This window comes from Microtus ochrogaster, chromosome 19 (assembly GCF_000317375.1).
Source record: "Microtus ochrogaster isolate Prairie Vole_2 chromosome 19, MicOch1.0, whole genome shotgun sequence".
Lineage (NCBI taxonomy): Eukaryota > Metazoa > Chordata > Mammalia > Rodentia > Cricetidae > Microtus > Microtus ochrogaster.
The window spans coordinates 3,892,647-3,906,477 of NC_022021.1; the positions used below are offsets into that span (position 1 = coordinate 3,892,647).

Below are 13,831 nucleotides of genomic sequence, written 5' to 3' on the forward strand. Positions count from 1 at the left end.
ACAAAGCTACAGAGAAACCCTGTCTTGAAAAACCAAAGTTCTAAAGGTTATTTAGTACATAAGTGAAATGTGCAAAATGAGATCTAAAATTACAAATATACTAGTTCTTAAGGTATTTATTATTGGCTTAATCACATTAAGAATCTCTGTATTTTACAAAACATCTTCTAATTTTAGTAAATACAACAAAAACTCCTAAAAGAATGAATAACTCCTCACATCTTTCCTCTTCATAAACATTACTAGCAGTTTAAGGAATTAGTAAACTATTACCAAAGTAATTTTAAATATGATAAAAAGAAGGCTTAGACATGCCAAATGTACATAAGAGAGTAAAAAAAAATTTGAAAAAGTTTATAATATGTACTAAAACTACCAATTTCAAGGCAAAATGTAGTAATGGTATTTAAATGCATGGTAGGTTAACTGAGAAAATAAGCTACATTTCCTGTCTTTCTTGAATATAAAATAATTTCAACCAGTAGTCAAAATTCAAATATCAAGCCGGGCAATGGTGGCGCACGCCTTTAATCCCAGCACTCGGAAGGCAGAGGCAGGCGGATCTCTGTGAGTTTGAGACCAGCCTGGTCTACAGAGCTAGTTCCAGGACAGGCTCCAAAGCCACAGAGAAACCCTGTCTCGAAAAACAAAAACAAAAACAAAAAAATTCAAATATCAAATCTACATGAAAATGAATCTACCCATATAGCAAGATATAAAGTAAGAGCACCTAGTGCAAAAGTATAAAAATTATAGAAGATTTTTAAAAGGCTATAAAAGAAGCAACATGAAGAAAATATTCCCAACAAGTAAAACAAACATCTGGTTATACAGAACTTTTACAGGTCAGCAGTGGGTGAGGGGAGCGGCGGGGAAGATGTATAAGAAACTGTAATAAGGGGCCAGAGAGATGGCTAGTGGTCAAGAGCACCAACTGCTCTTGCAGGCGACCCAGGTCCAGTTTCCTGCACCCACATACATAGTGGCTCACAACTGTAATTCAAAAGCAGGGGATGCTACACCTTCTTGTCTCCACAGGCACCAGGTACACACATGGTGTAGGCAAAATTCTCATACATAAAAAATAAAATATTATAGAAAAGAAATTCAAAGAATATAAATGATTTAGAAGATATAAGGTCATAAAACCTAATGAATAAAATAAGAAATTTAGAATAGTAAGTCACCTTTTTCATCTAAAAGTTTGACAAGTATTTTAACATTTTCCCAAACCTAACTTCTTTGATACTTAGTATAAAAGCAACACTCCATTTTTTTTTTTTTTAAACTCTTGGCCTGTTTTGTTTTGTTTTTGAGACTTGTTTTGAGCCTCGGCTAGCCTGGAACTCTTCATTAACCCAGACAAGCCTCAAATTCAGTGATATTCCTCCCTTAGTCAAGCTTACACAAGGACAGCAATGCTTTCTTGAAAGAGTACCACAGGAAGCAGTAGACTCTTTTGCATTAAGAGAAAACAAGAACATTACAGTAAGTTTAATAAGGTGTAAATAAAAATGAAGACTATAAAACATGCTTGTGTAAGCACACTAAGTCTCAGGAAGAACACTAAAACATACCTTTGGGTGTTTCATGAATGCAGGAATAAGAAAAAAGAGAAGCATTTACTCTGTAACTTTTAAATAACATGTTTGGTTACTTTTTAAAAAGAATTTCAAATAAAAAAGTGTAAGCACTCCATAAACTATGTTTGTTTGTGCATGTGCATTGTGTGTGTGTTTAAAACAGGGTCTTGTTCTGTGGTCAAGCTGGACACACAGTTAAGGATACTTCTTGCATTAACACTAAGCACTTGGATTACAGGTTGGTACCACCATGCCTAGCAAACATTTGCTTGATTACAACAAACCTATAATGTTTTATACAATGGGATGAGTCTTAATCAAGTAATTATTAAGCTTTATGAATTGAGAAATTCAACTTTCTCCATGTATTCTATAATACACAAAGTGAAAGGGTACTATTCATTTAATCTGTCTACCTTAGAAGTAAAACACTGTTTCTTTAAATCATTTCACCTAGGTCTCACAAAGCCAAACAACAAGATTTTTATATTGATGACTCACCAAAAATAGAATTGGAATGGATTAGGGTAATAATGGATTAGGTTCCACAACAAGGTAAAAAGCTCATACACAAATCTATCAACAAATAAATGTTAAAATTATTCCAGTAGAAGCACAACTCTTAGACATGCCTAATGTCTCAGGTTTGTGATCTTAGCTATTCAAAGGCTGATGCAGGATGATTCCAAGTTGAAAGCCTGCCAGGGTATCTTAGTGAGACCCTGTCATGAAATAAAAATGTAAGGGGTCTCGGAAAACAGTTCAATGATAAAGCACTTAAAGATCTGGGCTCAGTCCTCAATATCACACACACACAAATCAATTTCATAACAACACCATGTCAATAAATTCAATGTCAATATTTACTCCATTTTCAGAGAGGAAGTGATAGAAGCAATTAACCATATTAAGTCTAAAAATAAAGTATACTTATTTAACAAAGAACATTAGTGTGTTTTTTTAAAAATCAAGTATCTGTAAATTTCATGCTGAAAAGTTCATTGTATTAATTTCTGTTGTGAAACTTCCTTGAAATACATGCTAAAAGACTATGAAGCCAGAAACTAAAAGTCAAAACCAATCACAGAATAAATGCATTTTTTTCCTGTATCTACTCACTATATCTAAAGATCAGCTTTACTAATTTCTACCTTTTTTACTATTGCTTAGCCCACATCTAAATCTCTTATTCGAGTATTCAAACTGCTTTAGTTTCCTACCAACTCCTTTGATTATGTACATACTGAAAGTTTTGTATACAAATACAACTGTAGGGCTGGAGAGATGGCTCAGTGGTTAAGAGCATTGCCTGCTCTTCCAAAGGTCCTGAGTTCAATTCCCGGCAACCACATGGTGGCTCACAACCATCTGTAAAGAGGTCTGGTGCCCTCTTCTGGCCTGCAGGCATACACACTGACAGAATATTGTATACATAATAAATAAATAAAATAAATATTTAAAAAAAATACAACTGTAAAAAAAATATCTGCAGTGAACTATGTTTCCCTCCCACCAGAAAAAATAAACGTGTTTATTAAAATTCCTTACCCAAATTACCCAAATGTAGAGTTAGTAGAGTCTATAGTTCAAAACAGGATAACTACATTTAAATCCACCATGGAAATACTATTACTTAGGAAACAATACAGATAAAATATAAATCTTCCCTATTTATTTTAATAATCAATACAGCAATTAATTTGCAAAAGAAGAGGAGCAGAAAAAGGTTATAGAGAGAAGCTTCAAGATTATAAAGAACATTTCCATTCACCATTCTGTCCACACAAACAATGACAAAAGGAAGACACAGTGTCAAAACTTCTTTACCACATAACAATCAAAATAAACTGAGACTTTAATTCAAGATATTTCCTTAAAATTGTCTCTAGAAGGCATTGGTAGTTTTATATTAATACTTATAAACAATTCATGTTTTACTAACTTGATGTTCAATTAAGAGTCTATTTTCTAACTTGAATACACAAGAGGGTAATGTGTGTAACACACAAAAAAGATGAAAAAATACAGCAAGATTTGTCTTATATGCAAAACATAAACAATATGTAAGTCAAATGTAGATAGTAACAGTAATTCCAAGAATACCTTTTACCTTTATAAGTAATTTTATCATAAGAAAATTTGACTTTCGAGTAGATCAATAAAATGAGAATTGCTTTTGTCTTAGCATATCTGTTTTTAGATTTTTAAACTACTGACTCCCTTAGCTAATTTCCATTTAACTATCCTGCCTTAGCAAATATGTTTCTTTTTTTAGCTTTTGATTAAGTATGTCTATGGCATGCTGACTGCACTCAACCAATAAGCCTTTTAATGTGTTATAATAACACACTTTGATTCCAATAATTGAGTTAGATGCTTAAAAAGACAATTGTTGGTTTCTAAACCTGTCTATACCAATTTACTTATTCTTACATAATGCAATTTATGTAATGTAATGTTAATTTATATTAACATTATTTAAGTCATGGACTACATACAGTAGGAAAAGAGGTTGTGTCTATGCAAACATAGGATAGCTAAACAAAAGTGAAGTACTGTTTCAAAATTAAATGAAGGCGACACAGTTCTAGGAAACCTGAAAATTCAGAAAGAGCTTATACCTAGTGTTTTTTAAGTATTTTCAAAAGTGCTTATTCCAGTCAGCAGTGGTGGCAAAAATGCATTTAGTTCCAGCACTCAGGAGACAGATGCAAGAGGATCTTTGTGAGTTTGAGGCCAACCTGGTCTACAGACTGAGTTCCAGAACAGCCAGGACTACACAAAGAAACCCTGTCTTGAAATACAAAAACAAACAAAAAAGTATTTATTCCACTTTAGGACAACTGAACTGCAGACCACACATTATGTAAAAAGTTAACAAAACAGAACTCTCAACTTCGTAAGAAAATAATGGTATAAGATCTGTATGAAAAAGATAATAAATGAATATATTTTTGTTTTGATAAATAATTTAAGTAAGGATAGTTATTTTCCCAATTAAACTTTTTAAATAACCTATGGATTGTCCTAATCTCACCAGTTATGAAGTAACCTGTCACCTCTTTTTTCCTGAAACACTTAAATTGGTTTGAAAAGACAGCTGAGTAAAACCTTCATGCTTATAGTATGCAGTAGTACACTCCTGGGCAAAGGGCAAGGATTTCACAGCTCTGTAACATGCACCGAGAGCAGTTCTGATTAGCTATTGAGTAGGGAAGGGTACTTACTGTGATTACAGCCTTGCTAAGACAGATGGATCCCCTGCAGCCATATTCTGTCTCATCTTCAGATTTGTAGTAACTGAGGGTATTATTTTTCAAAACTACCCAACGATCTTGCCACCCATGAATATAGTTTGTCCACTAGGGATAAGAAGAAGAAAAAGAAAAGGTTAAAAAAAAATAAAGTCAGTATTTTAGAAATTGAGGCATTCCAAAATTTTAACACAAAACTTTGAAAAGCTCTAAAAAATTACAATAAACAGTAAAAAAGATTAAGTGATAAAAAATCGAGATGCTTCTTGTATATAATAACGTTCAGTAATTTTAGCTTAATAGCTAAGAAATAAAAAATAAAACATTTTCTTCTACATTTATAAAATTCTGTCATGATCTTTGCATACTTTTAGCTTCCCTTCTTCATCATCATTTTTTTAAGATTTATTTTATTTATTGTGTATAGTGTTCCGCCTGCATGTATCCCTGCAGGCCAGAAGACAGCATCAAATCTCATTACAGATAGTTGTGAGCCACTATGTGGTGCTGGGAATTGAACTCAGGTCCTCTATCAGAGCAGTCAATGCTCTTAACCTCTGCGTCATCTCTCCAACCCCTCTTCATCATCTTTATGACATTTAAACTGTTCTGATTCCTACATAAGGTAACATGCTCAACAAATCAGTTACATGGTCTCTCCCTCCTACACTAAATACTGCATGGGCTTCTGAAGAACTATAAAACCAATCACCAGCAAAATGCTACTCTGTACATTAGTCTCATGTGAAAACTGTATGATGGTCATAATTCTATCAAAGAAAAATCTACATCATTAATCTTTATTCAGTTCACAGTAGTTTTAGCTTTTCCCCTAGAGAACTGATGACCATATATTTAAAATGATTAAATCATTTACAAGTTTCCCTTAAATTATATTTTTCTGAGAAGCACTAATACAAATATAAAGTTGGATCATTTAGATCGTCCATCATGATTTCTGTGTTGCTAAGGTCCTGACAGAGTAAAGTTCCCAATCAAGAAACTGGCAATAGGTAGAAATCTAATTGATAGGAATACTTGATTTTTCATATTATTTATGTCTGGTGTTTTAACATAACTATTCAAAAAAACAATTTAAGCTGGATTGTTACTCAATGCATTAGCTCAGGTTCTTTACTCACTGAGTTTCTATTTCCTGATTAAGCACATTTGAGACTGGTTCTGCTTTTAAGTCTAATCTTCAGTATTGTAAGCCATCTCTGGGAGCTCACTCACGTTGACGGTTTAACTCACTCTTCTAAGTGGTCTCTGGGCACCATTTCCTTATTTCTAACAGCTTCTGACTCAACCAGCACTTAGAAATTCACTTGAAACAAACGACAGTCCAAACAAAACTGAAATATCACCTTCCCTATAAGGTATATTTCCTCCCTCCCTATGTTCCTGTTTTCTTGGTTGTATTACTACATCTGCAGCCATGGGGACTAAAGCTAGCTTAACACCAGATACATGAACAGAAGAGTAGAAATAGGACTAAACAGACCCAATTTTGGTACCTGTGCTGGGAGACCTTGAACAGGTCACTAAACTTTTGTTTCTTTGTATGTTGTTTGAATGGTTGAATAAAATAGTGAAAATGACTGGCACAGTTACACAGGACACTCAATACCTGACTGTTTCTTTCCCCATAGCTTATTACCATACCTTTCCCTGATATCAACTTTTAAATTTGCCCTGTATTCCCAATTTTCAATGATTTCCATCAAATAATCAGTTTAATAGATTCTTAAGAAGTCTTACCCCTCTTAACCTACTTTTAAGAATAATCTTGAGTATACTTGTTAACTTATGCAGCATATTAATTAATGAGACTCCAGCCTTGAAACTTACATGAACAATTTCATATTCTCTATCACATTAAAGGGACAACTTAGTATTTTAAAACCTCTATAGATTAATCTTACCTTGATGCCCATTATTATCCTTTATTAGATAGTAATTGTGGCTATGTTGCTCTCTATGTGTTTCTTTATCAATCAAGTGTCTCTCTTAGAGTTATGATTACATAAACAAAGATTAGAACAATGCCTGGCTTGTCCTATTAACTCAAGTTTGATGCATAATATGCATAGGTAAAGAAGCTTAAAAATCAACATCTCTCTCTAGATCCTTTCTAAAGTGAAAAGAGGACCTCTAGTGAGTGTGTTAATAATTTGTTATTTTCTTATAGTTGAACCAACAAATGGCATAAGCTTTAGGACTCAATAAATGTTTTATTTGCTATTATTAAACCAAGAAAGCAGGGTTTTGCCTTTTCTCTGCCCCTTCATTTTTTCCCTTATCTATTTAACACAGGCAATGTTGCATGTTAGATATTATTTAAAAAGTAAGATTCCTTCATGTTGCTAAGTTTAGCAATCACAAATTCAACAACAAAAATTGAGTCAGAACCAAGTTCCATACAAAATGATACAGGGATTCAAACGAAAGAAATATTGAATATTTATGTAATCAAAGGCTTTATGGAAAGAATGCCATTTGCGATGGACTTAAAGAGTCAAGTCCCATGCCTATAATCCTAGCATTTCAAAGCTCTGGAAGGTAAGTCATGAGTTAGAGACCAGTGTGGTCAATACAGCAAAGCTCTATCTCAAAAGAAAGAACCAAAGTGGTGGCCTACACCTTAAATACTAGCATTCAGAAGACAAGACAAAAGGCAGGGAAATCTCTGAGAGTGAGGCTAGCTTGGTCTAAGCAGCAATTTCTAGGCCAGCCAGAGATAAGATAGTGAGATCTTAAGCGATAAAGTAAACAGACAGCACGTGCATGGTGACGAGTGACCCAGAAAAGCTGGCTAAGATTTCATTTATCCAGGCTTAGTTGCTTGCAAGTACCAAGGTGTGAACCTTCCTCAACATGTGCCATCCTATTTGTCCTAACTACATGGAATTACTACTTAACTAGGACTTTTGGAACACACATGATTAAGAAATATGTCTCAGCCGGGCGATGGTGGCGCACGCCTTTAATCCCAGCACTTGGGAGGCAGAGGCTGGCGGATCTCTGAGGTCGAGACCAGCCTGGTCTACAGAACTAGTTCCAGGACAGGCTCCAAAGCCACAGAGAAACCCTGTCTCGAAAAACCAAAAAAAAAAAAAAAAGAAATATGTCTCACAGGTATTTCTGATTACTATTTAAGAGGGAAAACGCTTTTGGACTGGCATGTTTTTAATTAAATTTCAATTTCCTAAATTCCAGACCCATCCCTTTTTATGAAACAAGAAAGAAAATGAATAACTATTTGGACTTATCTATATAACTAAACAGGAGGAAAAGAACAGATGTTGAAAACTAACTCTTGTTTAAATTATCAGGTAAATTACGAAGGGTTCAAATTACAAAAGACACATACTTTTAAGCTTAAAAACATGCATGATCCATAGTGTGAATGTATGTATTCAGTATAAAGTTCTTTTGATGAGGCTACAGTAGAACACTTGCCTAGCATGCATGATGCCACTGGGTTTGCTCTCTAGTAATGTCCAAAAGTAAACAAAGCACTTTGTAGAAAACATAAACTAGCCATATGGTTCAAACTGTGAAGTGCTTCTTATGCATGCATGAAGACCTGAGTTTGATCCCTAACACCCACATAAGAATGCCAGGCACAGTGGTGGCATATTCCTAGGGCCAGAGAAGTGGAGACAAGAGGATCTTTGGGACTTGCTGACCAACAAGTCTAGCTAAATTGCAAGCTCTGAGTTTACTTTGATACCCTGTCTCAAAAAACAGGGTGGAGGATTGAGAAGGACACCAATTTAGATCTCTGGCCTCCAGACAGGTGTACTCATATATACACACAAATACATATAAAAATAAAAGTTTCCATAAAACATATATATAACTATATATATATATTTGTTAACCATACACACATATATAACCATATATATATATATATATATACATATATATATTTGTTTTTCAAGACAGGGTCTTACTATACAGCTCTGTCTGTCCTAGAACTCATGGTATAGATCAGGCTGGCCTGGAATTCACAGCTATCCATGGGCCTCTGCCTCCCAAGTGCTAGGATTAAAGGTGTGGACCACTACACTGAATAATCATATAACCATACATTCTTAAACTTCCAGAAAATTTTCTTTACAGCTGTTAATAAAATTTTTACTCACACATTGATTGCATACACACAGAACAATCAAAATGAAAACAATTCCCTATTAATGGACATAATCAATATATTCCTATACATTTAAATGCAAGAGAGTTCTCCTTAAAAAAATGATTCTGGGAGACAGGGCCTTGCTATGAAGGTAGGTTAGTTGGCCTGGAACTTGCAATCCTCCTGCTCTGCCTCCTGGGTGCTAGGATTACATGAATATACAATTCTGCCTGCCTTCCAGGTTCAGATTCACATTATACTTCATATGCCAATCTGAATACAACAGATCACAAAGCATGAGCTCTTTTTTCATCCGTCATTCCAATCTCTCACTCTGCAAAAAATGATGATCAAGAAGTCAAAAACGGGCGATGGTGGTGGCACTAGCCTTTAATCCCAGCTTTAAGGAGGCAGAGGCAGGAGGATCTCTGTGAGTTCATGGCCAACCTGGTCTATAGAGTGAGTTCCAGGACAGCCAGCGATACACAAAGAAATTCTGTCTCAAACAAACAAGAAACAAACAAACAAACAAACAAATCAAAAGTATAGCTTGTTTCATAAAACACTTGAATAACACACTGATATAGCAGTCTGCTTCTCATCTAATGACAAGTAATGAAACTCTCAGAATCAGGACAGCCCATTTCACAACCATTTGAAAATGCAAACTTATTATACAACGTGTTCAATACAGATTCTTAAATTATAAAGATATATTAATCTCAATAAACACTGGGGAGCTTCACTCAACTGAAAGCATTATATTAAAATTTCAAGAATGATCACAGCATCAAACACAACATAATTTTCTACTATGTAAATAAAACTTAACACTTGGAAGCTTTGTATCTGACATACTGAAGTCTGGCCCAGGCCTTCTCTCTCCAGCTAAAGACACTGTAATAGCCTAATCTCAAACAATTCCAGAAATGATGTTCAAGAACACTGGCAGCAGAGTGATTTCTTAATGACCAATAGCACATGACTTGGTATCTTATGACCAGCTTGTTAAGGGACCAGCCCCAACTCTCCCCCTGGAAACACTGATAGCTCTAAGCATTTCTTAAAGTTTAACAGGAAAGGACAGGAAAGTCAAAAGGGCTGAGACTTTCCACAACAAAAAATGTAAAACACAAAATCCCTCATTTCCAGCCCTACAAATGCTATCTAGGCTTTAAAAAAAAAAACTTGAAAAGAAGCTTTTAAAAGTACAGGGGGTGGGGTGCAGGTGTGTGTGTGTGTGTGTGTGTGTGTGACAGAAATGTCCTTCCTTAGTGCACAAATACTGTATTATTAAATAATGCTCCTTTTCCTTAACTTTATAAAGGTCGGTCTTCACTCTGACACATTCCAACTTACTATTAATATTTCTTATCCAAGCGTGACAATTCAATAGCTCTTTTCTGAACCTGGGTAAGGAGGGGTAAAGTACAAAAGTGCTGCACACGCTTTCTACACTCAAGATCACTCACACTTCAAAGTTTACTATCTCAGATTTTAAGGCCAAACCCAGGCTTGCCTAAACCCGCTAGAGCTGCACACTACCCCACCCCGCCCCAAGCTATTCTGGTGGGGACCTCCGAAACAATATAGTTTGAAAGGTCCGTGCAACCGCTCTCGCGTCCAGTACTTCAGACACCACGGTTGCCCAACCCATATTCCTACACCCCAGACAGCTGCCTCCTTGGGTTCCAAGTAACCAGATGCACCTTGCCTTCCAAACTGGATCGCGGATTGTACACGCTTCCCAAGGTCCTCGGTCCTTGGAAAAGCTGACAAGTTCTTGGGGACTGGGGGTAATGAGGTGGGGGGGGGGACAGTTCCAAACGTCTCCTATCCCACCGCTGGTCAGACACACATTCCAGGCGGACCTTTCGGCCCCGCACCCCAGCACATTCCGCAGCCCCCGCCCCGGGACAGTGGGTGCCTCCAGTCCAGCCCCACCCCAGGTCCCGAGCGGCTCCCCTCGCCTCGCGGCAGGTGAGTCCCGGCAGCGGGTCCCCGGCCCCCCGCAGGCTGCTCACCTTGCTGAGGACCCCGCAGCGCTCTACAGGCGGCCCGGACTCCGTCTCCGGATCCTCCTCCGAGCCCGACGAGTTCCAGCTCTGGTTATCCGACATGGAGGCGCGACAGGCGAGCAGGAGACCGGCCCCCGCTCCGCGAGCTGCGCCAGTGCAGGCGCCCAGTCCCTGGGGTGAAGGGTCGAGGGATGGCACAGCCAAGAGTACCCGCTCCGGGGCGTGCAGGAACAGGAAGAGGGACGGAACGCGCCCGCTGCGCCGCCGCCGCCGCGCCTGACACCGAGCGGACCGGGGAAGGAGGACGAGCGGCGAAGAAAGCCTGCCCTTCCAGCAGTCAGCCGCCGTGGCCGTGACCCCTGCGCTGCGCCCGGCGCCGCCACCTGAACTCGGCCCCCTAGGTGCCAACCTCAGTCTGGGAGGGAGGAGGGGAGGAAGACGGGAAGAGCCAAGCCAACGGCAGAGACCCAGGTCGGCTCACACCTCCGCTGCCGCCGCCATCTTCCTGCCGGGCCCACTATTTACCCTCCCTCCCCTCGCCGCTCCCTCCCCTCCGTCCTCCCATCCTCCCTCCACCCCGCCCCGGGCCCCGCCCGGCGGCTCACGACGCTCCCTACCTCCGGCCCTCCCGGGTGACGACGGGTAGGGAAGGAGGCGGAGCAGGGAGAGGGGAGAGTTTGACAGGGAAGCCGCTGCGCTGCATTCTGGGAAGGCGGCCGCTCGGTCCGCCGCGCAGCCTCCTGGGAGTTGTAGTCGCAATCCTAGGCAACTGGTGGGTGTCCCGGGGCGCGCAGAAGGCTGGTTTCCTGGGGGAACCTTCTGAGGGCCAGTGGTCTTCTTTTGACAGTTGTGTGGCCCTTCCGTCCAGCCGGGCTTCTGATTCCGCCTTGCTTGTTTATGACGATCCCTCGATCCCTACTAACCAGGACGTGAGAACCCTCAGGTGAGGACGTCGGGTTGTGCGCAGCTGCTTTCCGGAAAGCCCGGGAACATCTTTGCGACTTGCCTGGGCAAGGATGTCAGGGGTTCAGCCGCTTCACTATGGGCTGGAGGTTATGACATCTCCAGTCACAAACTGGAGGTTTTTTCTCTCGAAAGCCGCCACTGCTAATCCCGAAGGACTGCTGTCTATGTCTTTAGTAATTAGACTTAATACTTGAGGCTTACTGCTGTTGAGGGAAGAATTCCTTCAGACTATTTTCATAAGCGTTTCACATTGTTAAATTTATAGAATTTAGCCGGGCGGTGGTGGCTCATGCCTTTAATCCCAGAACTCAGGAGGCAGAGACAGGAGGATCTCTGTGAGTTCGAGGCCCGCCTGGTCTACAAGAGCTAGTTCCAGGACAGACAAGGCTACACAGGGAAACCCTGTCTCGAAAAATAAAACAAATAAACAAAAAATTATATAATTTTTATAACGTTGAAAAGGGATTTTATAAAAAGTGAAATAAATCAGATTATATCCTTAAGTTTTCTCTTAGGTGTGAACAGCGTCTTACCGAAACTCACATCAAGGTCTGTTTTCCTCCCCTAAAGACTGGATAGAAATTTTCTATCATAGCCGGGCGGTGGTGGCGCACGCCTTTAATCCCAGCACTTGGGAGGCAGAGGCAGGAGGATCTCTGTGAGTTCGAGGCCAGCCTGGTCTACAAAGGGAGTTCCAGGACAGGCTCCAAAGCTACAGAGAAACCCTGTCTCGAAAAACCAAAAAAAAAAAAAAAAAAGAAATTTTCTATCATAAAGGTTGAAACGCAAGTTTTATTGACCAATAAGGAATTACACAATAGATGGCTATCAATTTCCTGATAATTCCTAACTTTGAAATTCCTTATTAAAGTCTGTTTGCTACCCAGTTGGGAAGGTAAGAGGACATTTGAGTGTGGGGATTAAGGCACAATGGCAAGGAGGAGACTCTGCCCTCTGACAGGAAGTGGCTCTGGAAGTACTTGTGACAGTGTTCATTTCTGTAGATTGGCACCAGACAGTAGATTCTAAATCAGTTTCCTTTGTAAAATAGTGGTAGTGCACCATTGAAAGACATTCAAACGAATAAAACCTTAAGAGATAAAGCTTTTAAGAATGCCTTGTCAACCCCACGGTGGTGGTGCATGCCTTTAATCCCAGCACGTGGGATGCAGAGGCAGGAGGATCTCTGTGAGTTCGTAGGCCAGCCTGGTCTACAAAGAGAGTTCCAGGACAGCCAAGGCTGTTACACAGAGAAACTCCTGTCTCAAAAAAAGAAAAAGAAAATTTAAATAAAGAAAGAAAGAAAACCTTGTCAAGCTGTTAAAACATAACCCAAGGTTATCATTCAACACACACAGAGCTACTTTGAGAATTACCAAGAGTATGCATTTAGAATGTTTTGCTTTGCTTCGTGAATCTAATGTGGTTGAGACTTTCTAATTCTTGTACTAGACTTTAGAATCATTGCTCTTAAGTAAAATGGTTGTGAATATTGAGAAAGTCACTTCATAATGCAATTTAGAACCCTAGAAATAGTGTTACATTTAATTCTGGAATTGAACCTTCTATTGTATTTTCAGCCTCACCTAGGTTTGAATAATTGTGACCACCAACACCCAGCTCCCACTTACTCAGTTGAAAATTGCTTCATTATATTTAGTATTAATGTATGAGACATTGCCTCGCTACATTGGTCCATTGTACTAAAGGCTAAAATAGTTTAAGTGCAGAAGATTTTTGTATACCGACTAGAGTGACACCTTAGAGGTTTTTTTTTTTGTTTTGTTTTGTTTTTTTTGTTTTTCGAGACAGGGTTTCTCTGTGGTTTTGGAGCCTGTCCTGGAACTAGCTCTTGTAGACCAGGCT

The 13,831-nt window shown here is 38.9% G+C and overlaps 2 protein-coding genes across 2 annotated transcripts in view; one reads left to right on the plus strand and one right to left on the minus strand.

Moving 5' to 3' along the window:
- Positions 1 to 11,468, minus strand: part of Col4a3bp (collagen type IV alpha 3 binding protein) — a 101,660-nt gene extending 90,192 nt beyond the window's left edge. Inside the window, exons 1-2 of the mRNA XM_005356453.2 lie at positions 11,006 to 11,468; positions 4,811 to 4,945 (exon numbers count right to left, since the gene is read on the minus strand). Of these exons, the coding sequence (XP_005356510.1) occupies positions 4,811 to 4,945; positions 11,006 to 11,101 (231 nt within the window). The 5' untranslated portion in view covers positions 11,102 to 11,468. The remainder of the gene's footprint in view (positions 1 to 4,810; positions 4,946 to 11,005) is intronic.
- A 274-nt stretch (positions 11,469 to 11,742) lies between these two features.
- Polk (DNA polymerase kappa) overlaps positions 11,743 to 13,831 on the plus strand; it is a 59,251-nt gene continuing 57,162 nt past the window's right edge. Inside the window, exon 1 of the mRNA XM_005356455.3 lies at positions 11,743 to 11,942. The gene's annotated coding sequence lies outside the window, so the exon portion shown is untranslated. The remainder of the gene's footprint in view (positions 11,943 to 13,831) is intronic.